The 27,031-nt window shown below is 38.5% G+C and overlaps 1 protein-coding gene across 3 annotated transcripts in view; it reads right to left on the reverse strand.

Annotated features, from left to right (window-relative positions):
• Window positions 1-13,421: 13,421 nt before the first annotated feature.
• LOC126298228 (lysine-specific demethylase 7B-like) overlaps window positions 13,422-27,031 on the reverse strand; it is a 182,137-nt gene continuing 168,527 nt past the window's right edge. Inside the window, exons 15-17 of one of the 3 annotated variants that reach the window (XM_049989533.1) lie at window positions 22,139-22,353; window positions 18,137-18,260; window positions 13,422-15,093 (exon numbers count right to left, since the gene is read on the reverse strand). In XM_049989533.1, coding sequence (XP_049845490.1) covers window positions 15,014-15,093; window positions 18,137-18,260; window positions 22,139-22,353 — 419 coding nt within the window. In that variant the 3' untranslated portion in view covers window positions 13,422-15,013. The remainder of the gene's footprint in view (window positions 15,094-18,136; window positions 18,261-22,138; window positions 22,354-27,031) is intronic. The other 2 variants (XM_049989535.1, XM_049989534.1) reach the window with 2 other exon arrangements.

The raw sequence follows: 27,031 nt of genomic DNA on the forward strand, positions 1-27,031 counted from the left end.
ACTCAGGTCTTTCAGTGCTCTGTCAAACTCTTGACTCAGTATCATATCTCCCATTTCATCTTCATCTACATCCTCTTCCATTTCCATAATATTGTCCTCAAGTACATCGCCCTTGCATAGACCCTCTATATACTCCTTCCACCTTTCTGCTTTCCCTTCTTTGCTTAGAACTGGGTTTTCATCAAAGCTCTTGATATTCCTGCAAGTGGTTCTCCTTTCTCCAAAAGTCTCTTTAATTTTCCTGTAGGCAGTACCTATCTTACCCCTAGTGAGATAAGCCTCTACATCTTTACATTTGTCCTCTAGCCATCCCTGCTTTAACCATTTTGCACTTCCTGTCGATATTATTTTTGAGACGTTTGTATTCCTTTTTGCCTGCTTCATTTACTGCATTTTTGTATTTTCTTCTTTCATCAATTAAATTCAATATTTCTTCTGTTACCCAAGGGTTTCTACTAGCCCTCGTCTTTTTACCTATTTGATCCTCTGCTGCCTTCACTATTTCTTTCCCCCATTCCTGTCAATTGTTCCCTTACGTTCTCCCTGAAACTCTGTACAACCTCTGGTTTAGTCAGTTTATCCAGGACCCATCTCCTTAAATTCCCACCTTTTTGCAGTTTCTTCATCAGTTTTAAACTACAGTTCATAACCAATGTGGTCAGAGTTCACATCTGACCCTGGAAATGTCTTACAATTTAAAACCTGGTTCCTAAATCTCTGTCTTACCATTATATAATCTATCTGATACCTTTTAGTATCTCCCGGATTCTGCCATGTATACAACCTTCTTTCATGATTCTTAAACCAAGTGTTAGCTATGATTAAGTTATGCTCTGTGCAAAATTCTGCCAGCCGGCTTCCTCTTTCATTTCTTAGCCCCAATCCATATTCACCTACTATGTTTCCTTCTCTCCCTTTTCCTACACATGACTATTAAATTTTCGTCTCCCTTCACTATCTGAATAATTTCTTTTATCTCATCATACATTTCATCAATTTCTTCATCTGCAGAGCTGGTTGGCATATAAACTTGTACTACTGCACTAGGCATGGGCTTCGTGTCTATCTTGACCACAATAATGCGTTCACTATGCTGTTTGTAGTAGCTTACCCATACTCCTATTTTTTTATTCATTATTAAACCTACTCCTGCATTACCCCTATTTGATTTTGAATTTATAACCCTGTATTCACCTGACCAAAAATCTTGTTCCTACTGCCACCGAACTTCACTAATTCCCAGTATATATAACTTTAACCTATCCATTTCCCTTTATAAATTTTCTAACCCACCTGCCCGATTAAGGGATCTGACATTCCACACTCCTCCTGATAATAACGTCCTCTTGAGTAGTCCCCGCCCGGAGACCCGAATGGGGGACTATTTTACCTCTGGAATATTTTACCCAAGACGACGCCATCATCACTTAATCATACAATAAAGCTGCATGCCCTTGGGAAAAATTACGCCTGTAGTTTCCCCTTGCTTTCAGCTATTCGCAGTACCAGAACAGCACGGCCATTTTGGTTAGTGTCACAAGGCCAGATCAGTCAATCATCCAGACTGTTGCCCCTGCAACTACTGAAAAGCCTGCTGCCCCTCTTCAGGAACCATACATTTGTCTGGCCTCTCAATAGATGCCCCTCCGTTGTGGTTGCACATACAGTACGGCTATCTGTATCATTGAGGCACGCAAGCCTCCCCACCAACGGCAAGGTCCATGGTTCATGGGGGAAGGCACCCTTACCGTCGCTGCCATCGTTGCCCCCGGCCCCCACAACCCACAAAAACCAAGCCCAGTGACATGTTTCAAAGTGTCACAAAGGAAAAAGAGAAAAGTGTTTTAGTGTCTTATTCTCAAAGTGTATCTTGTATTTTCCAAGCATTAATATTATTGTCGGTTTTTCTTTTTTAGTTTGCAAACAAAACGGGAGCCAAACAACGATTATTTTGCCAACAGTACAGCTTAGTGATGTAATCAGTTAGCGTTAACACTTTTAAATATGCTCTCTCTCTCTCTCTCTCTCTCTCTCTCTCTCTCTCTCTCTCTCTCTCTCTCCCGCTTCCCCACCGCTCACTTTTTTTTTTATTGAATGTAAAATTTTCCCTTTGTTGAAATTTTGTGTGTTTCTTTATCTTTCATTTTTGTACTTCTAAATATATGGTGTTTTCATGTATAATGTACTGCATTAAATTGTCAAACTAACGCTGCCGCATCATACCACAATGAAAATATGATACCTCCAACGCTAATGATACTAGTGCTCGTAACATTAATTCGTCGGGCCCTGCTAGACTTAATCATGAGTGTCCATAAATGGGTGGGTTAACGCACCTACGATTTTTTTTCTTTCTATTCACAACAAATTTAATGTACTAAACCATTGATAGAAGTTTTAACGAACTCAGTTTGAGGGACACATATGGAAAGAACAATTGCAAAACACTCACTGATAAAAAATTATCTGGACTCGACGCCTAAGACGATAATCTGTTTTCTGGAATGTAATTATATTGCGCGAATGTAATTATTAGTCTGTAAATAAAAATATACACACGACATAAAAACAAAATAAAATTTAATAGAAACCTAGCACTTCGTTGGCTCTGGTCCGACTTCCACTGCGACCATCGGTTTTTCCATTTTATTTTATTCTTCTTATAAAATTTAAATATATTTAATCAGTTCACTTTATATACGTAAAATAAAAATATTCAACTTAGTTAAAATTACTGCCGTTGTATTTCAAAATGCTGCAGATGGTGATTAAAAAGAAGCGGGAATATGAGGAAATTTAGTATGAAAGGGTATGAAAAAGTGTTGTGTCTGTGGGTGTAACGTTTGCAATGCACTAACATGCTTTTCATGTTTGTTGCTCGCGATCAGTGGTGCGTGGGGTGCAGGGGGAGTGAAAGCTCTAGGACACATTAATGCATTAATAAAAACAGATAATGGAAATCATAAACATATAAAGAAATGCTGGATCTTAGTGCATTAAGTAAAGCTAATATTGCAACGCTATTGAGTCGCGTCCGTCCTGATGACACAGTGAAACACAATGTGTTTATTTTTGTAATACTTTAGCACAATGGTACATTTTTGCACTACCCGCCACAATCTACAGTACCGGTAGTGGGATGCCCTGGTGATCATCATAAACTAAAGGCTTTGCCTTGTCGATTTAGCCACATCCCTCTTTCCATAGTCATCCTCTTCAATTCTTCATACGATTTTATGCCCATATCTTCTTTGATGTTATTGAAAGACATTGCTCTTGGCCTGCCTCTTGGTTTTTTCCCTAAAACTTTTCCTTCAAATACATTCTTTAGGAACTGGTTGTGTCTCATTATGTGCCCTATCATTTTTGATTTTCTTCTTCCTATATAATTTAGCAGCATTCTGTTCTCATTCACTTCTTTTAAGACATGTTCATGACTTTTTCTATCTACCGAACTTGTTTTCGTAATTCTTCTCCATAACCACATGCACTGGTAGAATGTAAAAATTCATTTTGTGCAATGGACAAAGCAAAAGCCGAATCAATACAGGATTTGAAAGTTGTAGAACGTAATGTAAACATCAGTACTTGTTTCAAATTGCCTGGGTGGTGGAATTCCTACTTCAATTATATTAAGAGCATTTTCTCTAGTGGGACAATTGTAGATGCACGTAAAAGTTTTTAAGGGAAAGTTAATTCTCTTGCATTTTCAGAAAACTCGTATGAGCTCTTCCTATAGAATGGGATTTTATAGCCTGATGTTCCACACTGGATAAATCAAAAGATTTTTTACATATGTTGTAGTACACTTGTTAACTGATAGGTTCTTTCCTCCATCAACCAAAAAACTGATGACTGATTTCAAAGCCTAACAACTGTTACTTGAAAACAGTTTTCTTTGAGACATAATATACCTATGGAAAAAAAGTTACAAGGAACAGTAACTTAGCTTCCATCGTCTATGAAAATGGGGCCTAATATGTAGTCTGACATGACACTGGTTAAAGGCTTCTTTCCAGCTATTTCTACATCAATTTGGTGTGACAATAGGAGGCAGTAAACGGAAAGATGAAGATTTAAATATCACATTAAAAAAAAAAAAATCATTCATGCTGGTGGACCAAATAGACATACCATCACTTGACTGTCAAACAGCCTCACATATGGAAGACATGCACACATAGAGATGCAACTGAAAGAGTTGAAAATAAATAAATTGCCCAGTCTGGATGGAACCCCAAGTTGTTTCTACAGAGATTACTCTACAGCATGGGCCCCTTACTTAGCTTCCATCTAGCACAAATCCCTCGCCCATTGCAAAGTTCAAAGTGACTGGAAAAAAGCACAAATGACTCTTGTATATAAGAAAGGTAAAAGAATGTATCTACAAAATAAGAGACCAATATCCTTAACATCAGTTTGCTCCAGAATTCTTGAGCATATTCTAAGTTGGAATGTAATAAATTTCCTTGAGACAGAAAAGTTTCTGTCCACATATCAGCACAGATTTCAAGATCATCGCTCATACGTAACTCAGTTTGCCCTTTTCTTAATCCTTCAGATTTCTGGTTATGGAGATCGAGAAGCCAGTTGTGTTTGCATGGGTTTGAGATTACTCGAGGTGGATGGCTGGGTGATGTGTAAGGATCAGTAGTAAAACCAACGAGCACCTACTGTAGCAGTAATTCAGACAAATGGCTATCATAAGATGCAATTCCATATCTCAGCAAGAGTTTGTTTCTGAACATTTGTTTGTGGGTTTTTGTTTCAGACTTTTGACAACCACCTGTAAGAACATGGTACACTTCTTTAAACACCCTCTAGATGCATAAAGGCAACCTATGAAGGAACATAAGTTAAGAGGCTGCTAGGAGAAAGTCCTGATTGAGGAGGGACACAGGAAAAGTGGGAAGGAGAGAGGGAAAGAGGGGCAGAAGGAGGTATGCATAGGAGCTGACGGCAGGAATAAATGTGGTGAATGGTTGAAATGGGTGCGCTAGGGTGTAGTAGATAAACAACAGTGGGAGCGAGAGGCTTGCACGGGCATTCAAGAGGAACAGAAAGGTTAGTGTTTTAACATACCATAAACAACAAAGTCATTATAAAATCATTGGGAAAATGTCAAGAGAAGGAAATCAGTTATTTCCTTTTTAAAGGAACCATCACAGCATTCTCATTACGCAATTTGGAGAAACTGTGGAAAACCTAAATCTGGAAGGCTGAACAGGGATTTGAACTGCTGCCCTTCTGAATGCAAATCCAGTGTCTAAACCATTGTTCCACTTCTCTCAGAGGGACGGACCAGGGTGAGAAAAGGAGAAGGGGTAGAGGACAGAGACTAGCAGTGTCAGAATTGCAGAAATCAAAGATATGCTGCAGGACAGTTTCTTATCTAAGCAATGCACAAGAGTTGGTGTTGTGGGAGGTGGAATGCCTTCGGGAAGGGTTGTTAAGCTGCTCCTGAAGTCAACCATATTATGTTAAGCAGCACGCTTCAAAACTGGATGGTCTAGCTGGGACTTCATCACAATTTTGGGAGTGTTCATTCACTTGAGTGGATTATTCGTAGTCATGCCCACAAGAGAGACAATACAGTAGAGGCAAAGTTTGAATTTAATGTGTCCACCTCCAGAGCTGAGTGGTCAGTGCGGCTAACTGCCATGCAGATGGTTGGATTCGATGTTTGGGATTTTTCCTTCATGGGAAGCCTGGAATGGGCTGCACTCACAAGGGAATGGTCCAATCCATGTTGAAACATGCCCTGAAATTTTTATACAGGAAGAATACATGAAAAGAAAGACCCAGTCAAAATTTTAGCTGCCAAGAAGCACTGCAGGCATTTTTTTTTTAAATTTTAAAAATTGCCAAATCTTTAGGTTGCCAAGCAGCTGGAGATAAGTACACCACTACCAGAGCTGTAGCGGACTACGCATGTGCAACGTGGCAGCTTCGTATCCTTCGTTGACAGCACATTGGTACACAGGCAAAACGACGTGGCATGATCATAATTTGTAAAATTAATTTCAGTTCTTGTTGATAGTTTCTCTGAAATGATTGCCTGTAGTTACTGTTCACTCAAATTTGCGACTCATTTAACTTCCAAAATAATTACCTTTGAAGTTAACAATGGAGATAAAACTGAATAAATACTCACCATGTTTAATGCTTAATAGTGTTAAACAGTGTGCAAATGTGCTTTTGCTTCATACAATCTAACTGTGAACTGCATAAATCAAATAAAGACTTAAATGAAGTAACAAATACACGCCAAAATATGAGAGAAAAACTATCCAAAAAATTTTGCTATACAGGATACTCACAAAATCCAATCTCCCCCCCCCCCCCCCCCCAATTAATAACCAATGTAAACCCCTAAACTTAAAGAAATAGTATGAACCATGTACAGCTGCTCATGAGAGGCAATGTACCATTACCAATGGAGATGTATGAGACTAGACCCTCCAAATCACAGCTAAGATGAACACTGCTGATTTCAAGACTTCTTTGACCTGTTTGAGCAGATACAAGAAAACATACAGTACAGGAATTTGCAAAATAAAAATGTTTACTTCAAGTAAAAGTGTAAAGGAGATGTCATTAATTCGTAGCTGACATGAAGACAAAGCTTTCTGATATCCCCACACCTGGTATGCCTAATGTTGATTAGTTAGGTCTCTGATTTTGAGGTGGGGGGGGGGGGGGGCAATCACAGTTGGTTGCGCACTTGATTAATCTTATGACACATTCAAATACCATGACAGTTATAGGTATAGTTACATTTATAGGACCTCCAGGCATACTTGGCAAAAACCGTATAACTGACCTATCAAAATGTGGAAAAAAATGGGAAAGAACAATTTTTAACATTTCATTTGAAATGGTTTCTAATTATTTGTAGAAATTAGTTCATTGCTTTTGTTGGACTCTTTGCCTGGACATAACTGTACCTATGTCTATCAGGAGGACAATGGAACAACTGTTGATGTAATTCAGATTCCACCCAGAACAACCAATGTGACTCCCGATAAAGAATTTTTTCGATTGTAGAAGATATTTGAAAGGAAATTGTCAGACAAAATAAGTTTCAATAGCTCCATGCCACTTGAGGTTTCCCAGGTTCAGTTTTCCTAAACTGCAGTCATTTGTGCATCATCAGTTTGCATCGGCACATTTTACAAATTCCTTACAGTATGCCCGGTGTAGCACAAGAAGCAGAGCAATGGCTTGGAATATTTCTTATGCCACCTCAATTCTGTTAAAATAAAACTATTAATTACTGTGGAGTGCCTGAAAGCATTCATTTTTCTTTCATCAGGTGTGCCTGCTGTAAGGAAAATATTACCTTTTTTTTCGTCATTCAAATCACTTTACTTTATTGGGATGACTATGGGTCAAAAACAAGGAACTCATTGTTACCAAAGTATGCATTATTCAAGTAGTATAATAAGAACTGTTCTACAAGAATTGTTATAAAATGATGTATGTGTAAGAAATATTTCATTTCAATGAATGAAAGTCAAGATTGATGGAAGTCATCTGTAATGCAACATCAAACACTGATTTGATTTATTTTCCTGTCCTAGTCACCTTTGTAAGAGTTACATATGCCACAGTCAAGCGTTCGATATGAACTACCTCTTATAAAAAACATTAATGATATGTGACCTTTTTTGTGTGGTTTATGTGCTTCAGTTTCACATGTCACTCCGGATATTTGCATTATGCAGCACTACACACTGGTCAGGCTAATCGCATGTTAAGTCAAGAAGAAGGGCTGTACAAACTGCTGTCATAAGTAGTTTGTCATGTGATAAGAACGAGTAACTTCAACAATTATTAAATAAATACTTGGAGTGCATCATGGCAGCTAAATTTTTGACAGTGCATTTCTTTCATTGGAATTCTTCCTGCATATAAAATTTCGAAGTGGGTTTCAACACATCGGATTGGACCTCTCCCTTACAAGTTTCATGATGCTACTGCACTGAGTAGCAGTGGCTCCAGGCGTCGAAAACTGACAACGCCAGGGGAGCAGTCTGCTAACCCCACACCCCTCCACGCAGCATCCAATGCTGCCAATGGCGGAGCATTACATGGCAATTGTTCAGAACCAGTTGGCTTGCCACGGCCTGTGGATGGAATTTATATCTTTTTGAGTGTACGGTGGCAGTGTAAAACCAACCTGTACTTAGAATAAAGTCAAGAAGGGTGTACACGAAGGGTGTACAAGAAATTACATGAATGCATGGCTTAACATCATGATTTATTATAAATTATTATACAATCTACAAGTGATACAGGTACTGACATAGCATATCAATTTATCGCACTTATTCAAAACACACGATTTACATGATGGCAGCATACAGAACTGCCCCATCTTATAACTATTAACTCACAACAAAACAGAGAAGCAACAATCACAGATGGCAGTGAATATATTTATTATTATAAAGGCATTTCGTTTTATAAATCACAGCAGACAGTAGAGCCAAAATTTACAAATTCCAAAAGGGATAAAACAAATCTGTATATCTCTTCAGTCTTAAGTGCACATGCAGTGGAGTGTTTTATAAAAATTTAAACAAACAATTTCAAAAGTACAACATACCAAAATATATGTTTCATTTACATTTACCGCATGTTTTGCATGTGCTTATAATGTCTGCTGAGCTACTGCTATAATATGAGATATGCCTTTTCACAACAGTAAAATGGGACTTAACACGAATACACTGATTGAGCCCTGTTGACATTATCTGCTACTGCTTTCTGTTTTGCCAATATTTAAAAGTTTCCTCTTTAGACTGGTGGGATTTAAGTTGCTATCACAAAATACTGTTACACTTCATCTTTACTACAGCATATCATTAAATATAAAAATTGCACAACTTTATTTACAGCTCAAAATCCAATAAAATCATTCATATGTGAACAGGCAGAAAGGTTCACGTATTTTTCACAATACAAATTTCAAGCCACTCCACAAACTTTTTGCTGTGCCTGTTCGTACTATAATTGCTTTCCTACACTGTTATTTTAAATGTAAATGTCATTTTAAGAGAAAGGAACTTCTGTGAAATGGGAAATAATTAAGCCCCTCGCAGTCACACTTAACACATTAAGACTGTACACATCTTTCTTCAGTTTATTGCTGGCAATATTTGATGTTCATCCTTGCAAAGGCACATGTTATGGAAGTGACAAAACACATACAAAAGGCAACAATGTTTTAGTGTCAATTGATACTCATAGCAAATGCTATACTAATGTACACATCTATGTTATTGACAGCAATATACTCCAGTGTAACTATCTGTGGGTTTGTAAAATTAATAAAACAGATGTCATTGTTGTTACATATACAGCCAATGACAGAAAGATAACAAACATGGTGAGCATTTTTTTCCTTTCACTTTATGCATTTAAAGAAATTCTAAAACACATTAAGATCTCTACTTACTAATACAGGGATTTGTGCAAATAAGAGAGGATAAGGAGACATCTAACTCATTTATTGTCACAACCCTGCAATTATCACTGGTCAAGATGGGTAATCTTTCCTTTTCCTTTCAACCCCCCTTTTTTTTTACTTAAAAAAAGTAAATGATTAGTTTACGATGTACTTTGCTCTCAAATGAAATATGGAATTGCAATTTTCCCCCATAAGACATAGTTAATATTTACTTTCTGAAACTTAATTGTTGTATCCTGTGCTGCTTGTAATGACGTGTTACTTCAGCCTAGTAGTTTTTGTTCATGAGAGCAAAATTTTCATTTTCTGGCCTGTTTACAAAGTGACAGTGTTCTGTAAAGAGCTAGCAAGGAATGAACAGTTAATGACTAACACAATAATGGACTTACACTTCCGTTGGGTTCTATTGTTTCCACCAACCTGACAATTTCAGTACATGAAGGAAAAGTCTCTAGAACAAAATTCCAACTGAGATACATAAATGTAATATGATCACTTGTGGTTAAGCTGCCAACATCAACACAACTAGACCAAAGATATATGCTGTTTTCCATGTTTTAAACTTATCACTGCCTAGAAACAGGGTTCATTATGACTGCTTACAACATGAAGTCAATCATATCTAAGATTAATGGTATATAGTCAAGCATTTGCCATCCATAACACCACCACTCTTTTTTTCCCTACAGTCCAGAATTCCTGGTACTGATTGAACTGAAAGTGTTGCCTGTTTGTTATTAAACATAAGATAGCTCAACATCTATCTTAGAAGTTGTTCTATTTCTGAGGCAAGTTGTTGATATGATCTTTACTTTTAATTACTTTCCTTCAGAGTTAAAACAGTTGGAACAACCAACTGGAATTTAACACTGAAGCTGTGCAACATTATTCAGGAGTATATAACATATTGCCACCAAAGTGATTTTAGAAAGTCAACTTTTAAAAAAGAATGTTTTCATTTAGAATACTGGTTTTGTTAAGGGGGTTGATGTATATTGAAATGGAAAATACAGATGGCAACCGAAGGAGAATCAGTAAAAGCTACGTGAAGGGATACACTTATGTAAAGTGACACTGTTACAATTATCAGCTGTAGAGTATGTAACTGAAGTAAAGGGAAAATAAAAATACAAAATTGCAACTGAGAAAAAAATCAAACATGGAAGCTTTACATGTAATATCTGTGGCAGCTTGAATGTTTCTGCATTACTAATTGGATAGCAAACTGTATTCATTTGGGTCTACAATTGTTTCTCTAAGAAGAATCACAGGGACACAAAATCATATTTATCAGAAAACTATGGGCAAACTGTAAATTTAATGCATAGGCAGAAAAACCCACCCAGATAGCCTCGTGCATTGTCACTTGCAGGATTTGGGAGGCATGCCAGCCCTGATTCGAATCTGCCCAGTGATTTAATGACGAATTCTGGTGTACCAGCCAGCCTGGATGGGTTTTTTAGGCAGTTTTACACATCACACTAGGTGAATACTGGGTTAGTATCCACATCCTGCCTCAGTTACATGATTTTGAAACATCCTTGCAAAGGTTCTAATGGAGGTGGTTTCCTTTTATTTTCATCTGACTTCATAATAAAATGTGCCAGTTGTACAACTATACTCTGTCTATGACTTCAAGTGCGCATGGAATACATTTTACTATAATAAAATTAAAAGTTATAAAAACAGTGGAGTCCAGAGTTAGACTATAGCCTGCTGCTTATGAAGGGAAAAAAACTCCTTTAAGTCTACTAAATATGATGTATGGACTACCATGCTACGATATCGCACAACAGTGAACAACCTGAAAATCAGGAACTGTACAGTCACTGACACCTATCAACTTCTTACGATCTAAATTCCAGTTATCAAGTTGATTCTAGCTTTTAGGCTCAAACTGGTTACCCTTTGTGTAAGAATGATCATGATTTAGTGACCTCTATCATGAAGCCATGTCTGCATTTATATTTTAAAATTGAGTAAGTGATGTGACATTAAAGAACCATTTCTAAGGTGGCACAAATAAGATGATTAATACATAATGAACAGTTTAAGGAGTTTTAAATAAAAACTGTCACAACAAATGCAGATAATTGTAATAACTACTTTTTTCTGGACATCAGAAAACTGTGATAGCACGAAGACTAATCTTGTAATCACAATTAAGCTATATGTGGTTTGCAACATATTTTAAATACTACTTCTTTGGGCTCCCACCACAACATTTTCTCAGGAAAATGTGGGGCTGTCAACAATAAGAATGATGTAAGTGTTTCTATTGGCTGATTTTTGTAATATAAAACAAATAAATTAATCCAGATTTAACTTCATTTTTATTTTGTTAAGGTGCCAATAATGTATTTATTCAGTCATTGTTGTTCTTTCAAACACTAGGCCAAAAACAACAATACTGATAGGACAGACAGATGGACTCCTAGTGCAATATCTGGCTGCTGATTGATAAACAACATAAATCCTCTACATCAAAAAGCTCAAAATAATTTTAAAAAAATGCTTCACTCTTACAAGCTGCATTCTTTTAAGCTTGTAACATCATATTTTTAAAACTGTGCCTGACATAAATCAAACATAGTCATAGAATATATATATATATAATCACTTCCATACACGATTCATTTTCTTTTCCTGAAAGAAATAATTCCAGTTTGTGTAGCCCAGAGATTCCATTAGCACTGACCCTAAGAAAAACATTTGACATCTAAGCAGTGGTTATATATATATACACACACACACACACACATATTATGTACAAATGGAAACAAAACATTCTACATTTGAGAAGATACATTTAAATTACAGTCTATGTGGCCAAACTTCAATCACCTTCCCCTCCAATGGCAGATTGTGAGAGTGCAAAGTCACGAAACATCTATTAATAAAAGTTATGATAATGTAATCTGCTCAAATATGCTAAATTAATATGATATATTTATAAATTAGTCATGTCTCTCCTGAATAATTTAAGTTCCTTCAGGTTCATTCAGTTTTAGAAGCTATTCTTGGCTTATCAGAAGGGGAAAATTACTTGAAATAGTAAAGATAGAAAGTTGTTGAAAAGATCATTTGAAAATGCGACATAGTACAAATTCTCAAGGCAGTAAAAATAACAAACACATTTTAATTACTGTAACTTTATTTTACTACTAGAGGAAATTTAAAATATTTTTATGCATTTTTCTGTGAAAAGAACTTTAAATATTAGAGAATTTAGAAAATTTAATCTCTGGTGAGCAATGAAGTGAGATCAGTACTTAGGAATTTGCAGCAGTCTTGTATCATTAATTTCTTCGTGTGTGTGTGTGGGGGGGGGGGGGGGAGGGGGGGGGGGTCACAATAAGGCGTTCAGTGACATCTGTGACTAAAATCAGTGATAGCAATCTTGGCTGTATATACATGGAAAAAGCTTTGGTAGTTACACAAACGAGACTGCACTACTAGTGCATTACATTTCATCTAAAGCAATGTCAACAAGGTTACACCTGCATCTTTGTCTCCTATCATTACTACTTCAACCAGTTTGAAACAATGCAATTAAAACAACTCTTAACACAATTTCAATTTTACACTGGAGACAATTCACAACCAATACTGATCAAATGTCAATTATCGTTATAAAATTTCTGAGAAACGTGTCAAAAATAGAAAACTGAAGTTGAACATCACTGCATTAAAACTACATATGGAAATGAAATTTCAAGCTCTGTTTTCAGTTCAGATGCTGTATGATTACACATTACAAGCCCATAATGAAGTAAACATTTGAATTTACATAGTAATGCAACTGTTTAAAGCACAAGAACTTGGAAAAAGAAGTTTTGAGGAAGTAAAAAGAAATAAAAGTGCGATACAAAGCTATGCTCACAGAAAAAAAAAGAAATAAAATGAAATGATATGACACAATATGGTACTGATAGAACCACTCAAGTTACTTGAAATGATTTATTGATCACTCAAAATCTGTTTTAATTAAAACACTACAAGAGTATATAGACTAAAAAAGCAACAGATTGTAACAAACAACCCCAAAGGCATGCAGTACAGCCAAACATACTGCTAAAGTGCACACATACATTACAGCAGGAGAAACATATGTAATTGTGGCACAAGCAGTAACTGTTTATATGGTTTGGTGTCTGAAAAATGAGGAAGACGGAAAAGAGCCACAATAGGGTAATTTGTGAGTGTCTCATGAAGGAAACAAGTATCAAATGACTTTCTCCTACAAGCACTTTAGTCTTTCTTTCCCATGTTTAACTTTTATCAAATAATGTCTTCTAGTCAGAAACACCTTTTTGCTATTATACGCTACATGAAACCACTGTATTAGTATGGAATGCAAGTCATCTGATACATAGCATCTGTAACTACTGCTTTCATCTCAATTTCATATTTTTACATTATCATGCTTTCTGATGACACATGTAGAAGTGATCACTCCTTTGCGACACTCTAATGTCTGGCACAGTCACAGACTCTGGACCATATAAGCAGTTGCTGTCCACAACATAATCAGTTATGCTTACAATCACAGTGCTGTATGTGTGTAACATATCTTTATGTTAGGCACTAATTTTATGGTTAGGAATGTAGTCATGTTTTTTCAAGTACAGAAGGAAGGAAGGGAAAATATTTGGATTTAACAGTCATTAGAGACGGAGCACATGCTCGAAATACATCAAGGATGGGGAAGCAAATTGGCCATTTCCTATCAGGGCAACTGTCGCTTACCAGGAGCAATTTTGGTAATTGAGCAAAACCAAAATCTGGATGGCCAGATGTGGATTTGAACTGTCCAGTGTGCTACACCAAAATCTGGATGGCCAGATGTGGATTTGAACTGTCCAGTGTGCTACCCACTGCACCACCTCACTCAATATATTGTTTAAAAGCTGTTGCTTTTTGATCTGTACATTCTCATACTGCTAATATTGATTATAAATGCATTTTAAGGTATGTACAAAGTCAGTCCATCTGAAAGGTTATTTGTGTTCAAATTGAAGCCACTCAGAAATGGTTTATTAATCATTTCAAGCAACTGGAGGACTAGCATAAAATTTGACAGTTGTCAAGCCATTCCATAGCCATGTGAGAATCATAGACACAAACATATATAAAACAGGACAACAGATGTAGTAACATAGTACACATAATTTTATACAAAGTAAATAAATAAATAAAAAAGTCAGAAAATGATAGGACAGCTTGGAAGAAAAAAAAAAAAAAAAAAAAAAAAAAGACATCGTGGGGGGGGGGGTGAAAGAATGAAAGAAAGTGTACAGTCAGTTAAATTATAATGTATAAATAATAACTATCACTCTCATTCACCACCCAACCAAATATATTTTGGTGTATGGTGAACACTGATTTTTGAAGTCACAGTAATAAACCATAACAAAGTATTTTCTAACTTTCTGCACGCATCCAGTCGCACGAGAGAACAGATGACCATTTGAACCTTGAGTGAGTTTGTAAGCTCCTTGCCACACACACACATGCAATCACTGAAGGAACTTATCATCAAAATTTTAATCTATGTATTTTTAAAATTTTTCCAAGGCGTTGCTTTACTGTTGCCATTCCTTTTTTCGGCTTTCGATCTAAAACAAGAAAGAAAATACATAATGCAACTGGCAGATGTCACTGGATACTACATATTCTGATAAATTAAGGAAATGTTTCTCTATCATAAAAGATTCCAATGTAATCATGGATTAAGTACTTTTGTTTCAATAAAGTGAGAGCAAAGTTCTTTCTTTACTAGTAACAGACAAATAAAATGTTTAAAATACATGAAAGGCAGTTGTTCATATTTCACTGTGGACTGTTTGGATCTGTTCTGAAGTTCAGTCAAGTATAGGCCATTTAAGGATCATTAATTTCAACATATTACTACTTTATGGGCATTAGAAACCTACTCATATACTTTAATGGCCTTTGTTTTGTTTCTATAAAAGAAAGAAAAGAGGATCATGTTTTAATGCCTGCAACACAGTCATTAGAGATGTGTGCAATTTCAGGTAGGGCATCAATGATGGAAGAAACCACAGTGTCCTGGCATTCACCTTAGCTCATTTTGTGAAACAACAGAAAAGCTAAGTCTTCAGGACCAGATTTTCTTGAATGTGAGCCTTAACCACTACCACCCTCTGTTTTGTTTTGCAAAGAAGTGAAGGGATTGACTTTTCTGTAACAATGCTATCGAAGGATTTCATTTACTCACAAATTAAACTGAAAATATATTTATACAATGTTTCTCTTTACACATTATTGTTTTCCTTTCACATTAGAACGCTTAAGAAACTAAATACAATTACCATTTTTGCTTTGTTTTAACCAGAAAAAAGTTTCAAACTACACAATAATGCAGTTGTGCTCAGACAGTCCCTAGTTCTCATGAAAGACAGACATGCAGCATTCAGTAGTGGACAATAAACTGAAACACATTGACATCCACTGTGCTAAAAATGTTGTTGAAATGTACTGGATGTAGAATGTGTCACTCACTAATCATGTGAGAAAATCATAGAGAATTTTTATGGAAATTCATTTCAATATCTCGTCACACACAACTGTATGTGTCATATTTTCATAAAAAATGACAAGTAACTGTTTTGATAAAAATTTTAATCACATATTTTTAAAAACAACCACCTAACTTAACTCAAGGGTTCATTAAAACGCTAATGACCTTGTTGTCGAAGATACAAATCGGCAAAATCTTGTTTGCACACAAAAAACTATGTAGGAAAAAAGAAGTGAAAAACAAAAGAAAGAAAAAACAGATTTTGAAATATTCCACACAGGAAAGTCACCACTAGTATATTACAAAGTATTTCCCCAAGGCCTCATATATATACATACACTCCTGGAAATGGAAAAAAGAACACATTGACACCGGTGTGTCAGACCCACCATACTTGCTCCGGACACTGCGAGAGGGCTGTACAAGCAATGATCACACGCACGGCACAGCGGACACACCAGGAACCGCGGTGTTGGTCGTCGAATGGCGCTAGCTGCGCAGCATTTGTGCACCGCCGCCGTCAGTGTCAGCCAGTTTGCCGTGGCATACGGAGCTCCATCGCAGTCTTTAACACTGGTAGCATGCCGCGACAGCGTGGACTTGAACCGTATGTGCAGTTGACGGACTTTGAGCGAGGGCGTATAGTGGGCATGCGGGAGGCCGGGTGGACGTACCGCCGAATTGCACAACACGTGGGGCGTGAGGTCTCCACAGTACATCGATGTTGTCGCCAGTGGTCGGCGGAAGGTGCACGTGCCCGTCGACCTGGGATCGGACCGCAGCAACGCACGGATGCACGCCAAGACCGTAGGATCCTACACAGTGGATTAGGGACACTGTTGCTCCTGGGGTATCGGCGAGGACCATTCGCAAGCGTCTCCATGAAGCTGGGCTACGGTCCCGCACACCGTTAGGCCGTCTTCCGCTCACGCCCCAACATCGTGCAGCCCGCCTCCAGTGGTGTCGCGACAGGCATGAATGGAGGGACGAATGGAGACGTGTAGTCTTCAGCGATGAGAGTCGCTTCTGCCTTGGTGCCAATAATGGTCGTATGCGTGTTTGGCGCCATGCATGTGAGCGCCACAATCAGGACTGCATACGACCGAGGCACACAGGGCCAACACCCGGCATCATGGTGTGGGGAGCGATCTCCTACACTGGCCGTACACCTCTGCTGATCATCGAGGGGACACTGAACAGTGCACGGTACATCCAAACCGTCATTGAACCCATCGTTCTACCATTCCTAGACCGGCAAGGGAACTTGCTGTTCCAACAGGACAATGCACGTCCGCATGTATCCCGTGCCACCCAACGTGCTCTACAAGGTGTAAGTCAACTACCCTGGCCAGCAAGATCTCCGGATCTGTCCCCCATTGAGCATGTTTGGGACTGGATGAAGCGTCGTCTCACGCGGTCTGCAAGTCCAGCACGAACGCTGGTCCAACTGAGGCGCCAGGTGGAAATGGCATGGCAAGCCGTTCCACAGGACTACATCCAGCATCTCTACGATCGTCTCCATGGGAGAATAGCAGCCTGCATTGCTGCGAAAGGTGGATATACACTGTACTAGTGCCGACATTGTGCATGCTCTGTTGCCTGTGTCTATGTGCCTGTGGTTCTGTCAGTGTGATCATGTGATGTATCTGACCCCAGGAATGTGTCAATAAAGTTTCCCCTTCCTGGGACAATGAATTCACGGTGTTCTTATTTCAATTTCCAGGAGTGTATATTCCACACAGACCAGTTCTTTTGTATGTAAAGTATGTGGAAGAAGACATTATCTACTCCTTACTCCTCTCTCTCTCTCTCTCTCTCTCTCTCTCTCTCTCTCTCTCTCTCTCTAGTTTCTATCTCTGAGTTATGAAGAGTGGGGAAAAAATGCAGTATTGGTGGTGGTAGTGGGGGACAGACGATCAGAGGATGGGATGACAGGGGATGGAGAAACACTGGCTCAGGAATAAACATTGGCGAGGGGGAGGGGGGGGCGGCGGCAGAGGCAGATGTGGTGAAAGACAGTTGTGGTAAGCAGACAGGAAGGCGGGTGTGAAAGTATGACACCAACACAACAGTACAAATGTTATGAATAGTTTCTTAGAAGAAAAAATTACACCTACATTTTTGAATATCACCATTCCTTGCGGATGGGAACATCCCCAATGCTGACACTGTACTCGTTGGCTGCTGAGCTAACGCAGCACTGTACTTCACTTTTTTCTTATTGTATGGTCTCTTCGGAGGCTATGGAGCAGAAATCATCCCTTAAGAATAGTTACAATATTAACAATAAAGGCTTACATGTCTAATGATATTCATTATTTCTATATTTTTATTTTTATTAATTAATTAATTAATTTTTTCTTTTTTTTGCCACACACTCTTCAATTATTTTGAATTAGTGTTTTCTTTACAGAGTAGTAATGTCTGTGATTGTAAAATAGTACCCCATCTGTAGTAAATAATCACTAGTGAAACGAAAATACTACAAAGTTCAGCAGAAAGTATTCTCTGATTTAATACACTATGTGATCAGAAGTATCCAACACCTCTATCTAATGCATAATTGACCACTAGATACCATGAAAAGTGGACCCGCCAGCATAAAAGGAGGCGGACAGTACTGTGTTGTCAGTAGAGAAGCAGTAACAGCAAAATGGATCAGTGAGGAAAGCTCAGTGACTTCGAACATGGACTAGTCATTGAATGCCACCTGAATAACAAACACATGGAGGATATTTCAACCATTCTAAATCTGCCCACCAAGTTGACTTGTTAGTGTTGCGAGTCTGAAATGTAAACATGAAAGAACCATTCGGCATTGTGGAGGATGGTTGATAAAAGTTGCATGCAATCAGCAGAAATAATTACTTGTGAGTTTCAAAGGGCTGCCACCAATTCAACTAGCACAATGACTGTGCACAGGGAGATGAAAAGAATGGGGTACGATGATTGAGCAGCTCCTAATAAGTCACACATTTCTGTAATCAATGCTTAGTGATGCTTCAGGTGGTGTAAAGAGCAATGTCACTGGACAGTGAATGGCTGGAAACAAGGGATTTGGAGCAATGAATCACATTATATCCTGGGGTAACATGATGGAAGGCTTTGGGTTTGGCAGATGCTTGGAGATCGTTATCTACCATCATGTATAGTGCCAACAGTGAAGTACAGAGAAGGTAGTGTTACGGTATGGGGGTATTTCTCGTGGTTAGGGTATGGTCTCCTTATTGCACTTAAGAAAATGCTAAGGATGTGAACACATTTTACAGCACTATGTAATGCCTATATTAGAGTAACAGCTCAGAGGTGATGACTTATCAGTCTGATAATTTGTTGTTGTTGTCTTCAGTCCATAGACTGGTTTGCAAGCTTTCCACACTACTCTATCCTGTGTGAGCTGCTTCATCTCTGAGTAACTACTGAAACTTACATCCTTCGGAATCTGCTTAGTCTATTCATCTCTTTGTCTCCCTCTATGATTTTTACCCTCCTTGCTTCCCTCCAATACTACATTGGTGCTCCCTTAATGCCTCACAATGTGTTCTACCAACCGATACCTTCTTTTAGTCAGGTTGTGCCACAAATTCTGATTCTCCCCAATTCTATTCAGGACCTCCTCATTAGTTATGTGATCTACCCACCTAATCTTCAGGATTCTCCTGTAGCACCACATTTCAAAAGTCTCTATTCTCTTCTCGTCTACACTATTTATTGTCCATGTTTCATTTCCATACATGGCTACACTCCATACAAATACTTTCAGAAAAAACTTCCCGATACTTTAATCTTTACCCAATCTTAACAAATTTTTCTTCTTCAGAAATACTTTCCTTGCCATTGTCAGTCTACATTTTATATCCGCTCTACTTTGGCCATCATCAGTTATTTTGCTCCCCAAATAGCAAAACTCATCTACTACTTTAAGTGTCTCATTTCCTAATTTAATTCCCTCTGCATCACCTGATATAATTCGATTACATTCCATTATCCTTGTTTTGCTTTTGTTGATGTTCATCTTATATCCTCCTTTGAAGACACCGTCCATTCCATTCAATTGCTCTTCCAGGTCCTTTGCTGTCTCTGACAAAATTACAATGTCATCGGCAAACCTCAAAGTTTTTATTTCTTCTCCACAGATTTTAATCCCTACTTAAAATTTCTCTTTTGTTCCCTTTACTGCTTGCTCAATATACAGATTGGGTAACATCAGGGTAGGCCACAACCCTGTCTCACTCCCTTCCCAACCACCGCTTCCCTTTCATGCTCTTGACTCTTGTAATTATCATCTGGTTTCTGTACAAATTGTAAATAGCCTTTCACTCACTGTATTTGACCCTTGACACCTTCAGAATTTGAAAAAGTATTCCAGTCAATGTTGTCAAAAGCTTTATCTAAGTCCACAAATGCTACAAGCATAGGTTCGTCTTTCCTTAATCTATCTTCTAAGGTAAGTCATAGGGTCAGTATAGCCTCGTGTGTTCCAACATTTTTACGGAATCCAAACTGACAATTTACCCTATCATAAAGCACATTTGTGAGGCAATATATTATGAACAACAACATTCTTGAAATGGACTGGACTGTCCAGAATCCTGACCTAGCTCCAACTGTTAGTTAGCTGTTAGTTAACTGTTATAACACTGACTTTTCTCCAGACCACAGAGCTTCCAACATCACTACCTTATCTGGCTTCAGCTCTTGTGGACGAATAGGCTGCCTTTCCTCCCCAGACATTCAGACACCACACTTAAAGTGTCCCCATCATGAGTTCAAGCTGTCATAAAGGTGAAGGGTGGATGTACCTCATATTGATGTCCACTAATAGGTGTCCAGATACTTTTGATCATACGGTGTATATTAATGAACAACTATTAAGAGTTATTACTCTCTAAGTGTTTAAACTATCTTTGCCAAAAGAAACTAGATGTCGTAGACACAGAAAATCTTTGAGTTCATTCATCTCTCAATGACTGAGAATCCAAGCACAAGATGAACAGCAAAATTTCATTACAAGCTCCACTGCAGAAAAATCCTGGAAACAGTTGCAGGACACACTATATCAATGAAAACTGTCCACACCCATCTCTGACATTGGCATCTCTGCATATGTGCCAGTGGTGTGTCCCCCATTAACAGCTCAACACAAAGTATCCAAAGATGTCACATAGTGGAACATTGAATAATGATGGGAATGTGGGTAATACACCAAATGGAGACATTTCAGTGGAAAAATTTCCTTCTCTGATGAGTTGCAATTTATTCCCACTCCTGAGAACCAATGTGTTCACATATGGAGAGCATGAAAAATTTGGAAAGGCTCATTCCAAAAAGGAACATCCCAATATCATAGTGGTGGTATGACAATGCTGACAGGAATCAAAACTGGCTGAATAAATTTCTTTCAACATGTTATTCTAATCCTGTGACATAAAATAGTTATATCACTGGCAATTCTTACAGTCCAATATGATATTCTGTTTCAGAATTGACACTTTTTAAAGACACCAGAAACTGAGTGATCCCCTTATTTCTTCCTTAAATACAGTATTGCTCAGGATCACACATAAGGACCATATCATCTTGGAATTCATCCCTCAAATAGCACACACATGTCCCACTGCACCCATCATGAAGCTCGTCATCTCTGTTGAAATCCTTAACGGACTGAAAAATCATCATTTGCTTGCTCTTGTGATTGTCATTTGGTCTACTCTTTCCATCAGTTTGCTTGTTTTACATTTACATTAACTGAAGCAGAGAAATGTAGACCTTCACCATCAACTAGAAACTGAAAAGAGTTAGTTAGTTTGTGTGCATGTGTGTGTGTGTGTGTGTGTGTGTGTGTGTGTGTGTTTACATACTTTCTGCAAGAGCAGATTTTGTTTCGGTTTTCTTTTTTCCCTTTGACCAACCCCTGTCCATGTATCTGACACTTTTATTTAAGATTTTGCACTGTGGAGAGTTATCAAAAAGTGAATAAGAAGTGGTTGGATCACTAAAAAAATTTCACAGCATGGACCAAGTATAAATAACAAATAAAATAATAATAATAATAGTCTTGTTTTAAACAAAATATTCTAGGGGATGTATAAGTTTCAGAATTATACTTGCAAGCGTACAATTTCACTCACTGGTACAACTGCCCGCTTGGCAGCTGCGGCCTCAAGAACTTTTTCAACACACTGTTTCTTTGTCCCTTCTCTCAAAGGCCTATCTGTCTTTGGAAGCAATGGGCCTAATCTTGCCCTAGGAGACCATGATTCATCCATGTTTCGTTTTCCTCTCGATTTGAAAGTATTATCTTCGTCATCAGACGTGTCAATTGCTGGGTAAACTGCAAAATAAAAAAGTTGTCTTAATACAACGATTGGTCTTGAAAGACAGGAAAAGACTAACATTCAAAATGAACTTATACAAAACAAAATCAAATACAGGAAACTCCAAACCAAGGGGAGCATCATATTAAAATTACTTTTTACAATGATCACAATATACGGGTCAGCTACAAGAAACTGTGTTTACAGCTTAACGTAAAAGTGGTTGAAACAACAAAACTGAATGTAAACAATTTCTATAAAGGACCACTCAACATGACAAAATCCCCACCAATAAATAGTGTACAGACTTACTTAGACATCACATAAAAACTTAACATTCACACTACAGTAATTTCATAAGCATCTAAAATAGAGACCATCTCAATTGTCTACTGGCTATTGTCATTGGCATCAGACATGGTGATCTCCAGTTCGATTCCCACTCATCATCCGAGATATTTCGAGATTGTAAGATTTGGAATTGAATCCACTTTGCTTTAAAAGAAAAAAAAAAGCAATCTATCTTAAACACAAGCTGCGTAACTAGCTTCAAATTCAAATGCTTACATCAGGTTGCATAATACACAGAAATTATAATAATAATTTTTTTCTGAAATGGAGATCACATCCCCATGATACAGCTACTTTTTCATTTCTATATGAAGCACAACTGGTTAATAATATGTACAATCACTTATCTTTTAATTTTCACTTATTGTGCTAGCAAGATCTGGTGCCGAAAGCCACATAGCAGCTCTGGTGGATAGTGGCCGTGGAAGAGATTGGACCTGGCTATGCCTAGCAATGTTGTGAGAGCACCTTCAGTGTCGGTGTTGCCTAGGACTATTCTTTTGCTTTTTAAAGTTCTGACATACCTTTCAGGTTCTCTGTTCCAAGGTAACTGAGAAGGTGGCATGATAATGTGTTCTAAGTCATTCTTCTGGTAAAAGGTTGTGAATATGGATCCAGTGAACTTAGGACCATTGTGAGACACAATGTTTCTTACAGTCTCCACAATAGTGAAGATAATCAGTAGCTCTGTAGCTGTGGGGGAAGTTATTTTATAAGTGTATACCAAGGCTGGTCATGCCATTCACAGTAACAAGCCATGTTGCATCATCAGAGATACGGTCCAGAGAGTTTTCTGCTGTTGCATGTGCAACTATAGGTGATGTTATGGAGAATCCTGTGAGACTGATCTACATGCTGGAGTCATCCTGTAATCACATGCCCTTCCCATTTTTAAACAGTAATCTTGATAGGGGGAATAGTGCTTCAGCATGGGCTTGTTGACTTGTTAATCTACAATCAAGTTTGTAGTTGTAGTTGCAGTTCCTCAGAAAAGTCCCACAACACTGCAGTCTGTGAGACATTTTTCAGGCAGTTAAAACCATGGTCTGAATTAGGCTAAAAGCAGATTATGATCTGCAAATAAGTGGAATTTCTTTTGAAATGTTTTCTTAAATACTTCACAAAAATGATATTTACTTAATATCCAAACGATTTTACATGCATGGTGTTATAAAGATGTCCAAACATTAAATAAATGAATATTTTTGATCCACTATCTTTTGTTTAAGATATGACACGATTTCAAAAAGCATGTCGCAAGATTAGTTGATAGCATTCCCAACTGAATATGAAGTGCTTGTAACTCAGCCAGATACAGATACAAAATATTAATTCTGGTGTATCATAAACAACATTTTATTTAGGTCACTGTCGCAGAACAATGCAGACACACAATGAAACAAGACAGAATGATTGTCACAAGGCAGTTATGTCAGTCAAGCTTGATCGGTAGATGCAAGAAGTTTTTTCAGAACAAAAGTGTCAAAGTGTCGCACTGCAGCAAAGAGAAATTTAATCACAGCGCTACTGGTAGCCAGCACACAAACGTTTTTGACAGCTTAGCCCAATAAGTCAGCTGTTGACTTGTTATTGGGGGTTGTTGACATCTGTTGCTACATCAAGCCCTCGGGGAGAGTGGAATGTCCCCCACGAATCGCACCAGGAACTGTGTGCATGGTCTAGAATGCGTTTGGCACTGTAGTTGATCTTCTGCTTCCAGTGGAGGTTGCTGTACTAGAGATGCAGATTGTGGCTGGTTGCATTGTGCATGCTTTTTGTTGCAATTCTGGCAACAGAAAGGATGGCTTACCCAGTCAATGGAGACAGTACTGGGTTTTCTGTTAACTGAAATGTCTATTTTTTTCTTCACGTCTGCCAATGGCACAATGAGGGCCTGTGTATAGAGGTGTCAGTGCCGGCTTCGTTCTATCCCTGTGTAACATCACATGTGTGCAAATCTGTAATTTGCGGTGCACAAACGTTTATGATGTTCCATGCCTCGATGTTGGATTTGATTTGTGCCCTTCATCGAGACCATGCAGGGATCAATGAATTTGCCAGGAAACTGTAGTACCTCTCCATAAATTAGCTCAGGCATTGAGGATTCCACATCAAATTTGCAAGCATTATGTAGACTGAGCAAGACCAATGGTAAGGCTGTTGTCCAATTTGACTTATGACACATTAATGCAGCTTTTAATGACCAGTGCCAGCATTCAGTCATTCTATTTACTTACCGGGTGACAGCTTGTAACCTGGTTAAAGACAGTGGCTAATGTTTTCTCTGAAATATTGTTTAGTTGTATGGCTTCCAACCAGTTCATAAAGCAGTTGATTGCTTTTAACAGATTTCATTGGCCTTTTGAGGGCGCTAATGGTCCTACAACATCAATTTGTACATGTGCAAATCTTGCAACTGTGTCTGGGAAATATCACACAGATGCAAGAACATGGCAAAATACTTTGTTTTGCTGACATTGAACCCATGCACGAGTCCAGGTTCTAAAAACTTTCTGCACACTGGACCACATAAAATGTTTAACAGTCAGTTTCACTGAAACTTCCTGGCAGATTAAAACTGTGTGCCCGACCGAGACTCGAACTCGGGACCTTTTGCCTTTCGCGGGCAAGTGCTCTACCAACTGAGCTACCGAAGCACGACTCACGTCCGGTACTCACAGCTTTACTTCTGCCAGTATCCGTCTCCTACCTTCCAAACTTTACAGAAGCTCTTCTGCGAAACTTGCAGAACTAGCACTCCTGAAAGAAAGGATATTGCGGAGACATGGCTTAGCCACAGCCTGGGGGATGTTTCCAGAATGAGATTTTCACTCTGCAGCGGAGTGTGCGCTGATATGAAACTTCCTGGCAGATTAAAACTGTGTGCCCGACCGAGACTCGAACTCGGGACCTTTTGCCTTTCGCGGGCAAGTGCTCTACCAACTGAGCTACCGAAGCACGACTCACGTCCGGTACTCACAGCTTTACTTCTGCCAGTATCCGTCTCCAACCTTCCAAACTTTACAGAAGCTCTTCTGCGAAACTTGCAGAACTAGCACTCCTGAAAGAAAGGATATTGCGGAGACATGGCTTAGCCACAGCCTGGGGGATGTTTCCAGAATGAGATTTTCACTCTGCAGCAGAGTGCGCGCTGATATGAAACTTCCTGGCAGATTAAAACTGTGTGCCCGACCGAGACTCGAACTCGGGACCTTTTGCCTTTCGCGGGCAAGTGCTCTACCAACTGTTTATGTAACACCAGAATGACATAAGTTTTTCAGGCTCTTGGAAGCATGTTCATGGACTGAGGAAGATATAAATGAACAAGATATGACATTTGAAACTTTACGGCAGGAACAGCAATCATTTTCAGCCGAAGGTTGGAGGAAGTGTGTTTAAGCAGATCCTATAGCTTCTGGTCCTACTGTTGTGCTTTGGCAAGCTGAGTAAAAACCACGGCATCCATTATAGTGTTTACACAGGATAGGCAGTCAACTACTATGTTGCCAGTTCTTGATATGTGGCATACATCGGGGCAAAAATGAACAATAAATTCCAGTTGTCATGATGAGAATTTATCATTGTTCTGTGTGAAGGCATAGATGAGTGGTTTGCAACCTGTGTGAACTGCAAACTCACTCTCCTCCTACAACATACGAAAGTATTTAATAGATTTGTAAACTGCAAGTTGTTTGTGATAGTATACACACTGTTTTTGTTGTGACAGAGAGAGCTTCTCCTAGTAAAATGTGAGTGGCTGCCACACATCATCTCTTGTGTTGTTGTAATGCTGTGTCAATCGTGGTTTGACTTTTGTCCACCACCAGTGCAAGAGGTGCTTGTAATGTGGGATGTGCAAGGAGTGCTGCACTCACTATACTTTGCTTGGCTATCTCAAAAGCAATGCTCGTAGCATCTGTCTACAGTACTGGAATTTTCCCCTTAACTTTAGGGCCAGACAATGGTGCAGTTAGAGGTTCTTGAACCTCTGGTGAATATGGTACAGGACACTGGCAAATACTGAGGATTCCCAGAAAGAGGCATAATTCTTTTGGTGTTTGCAGCCATGGAATCTTCAATATTGCTTCTATTTTTTCTGAAGTGATAACAATCCTGCTGATGAGATCAGATGGCCTAAAACGGCGATTTCTGGTTGCCCAAAAACATACTTGGCAGTGATTGACACAACCTTGCTGTGGCCGAAAGAACAAGAATTTTGATAAGATACATGAAGCAATATAACAAACCTTGTAGCACTGAATCTATAAACCTCTGCTACGTCTATGCAGAATTTCGTAAACTGAATGTCATAAATTGTCTCTCAAAAATGGCAAACTGTATACT

This window comes from Schistocerca gregaria, chromosome X (assembly GCF_023897955.1).
Source record: "Schistocerca gregaria isolate iqSchGreg1 chromosome X, iqSchGreg1.2, whole genome shotgun sequence".
NCBI classification, from domain to species: Eukaryota; Metazoa; Arthropoda; class Insecta; order Orthoptera; family Acrididae; genus Schistocerca; species Schistocerca gregaria.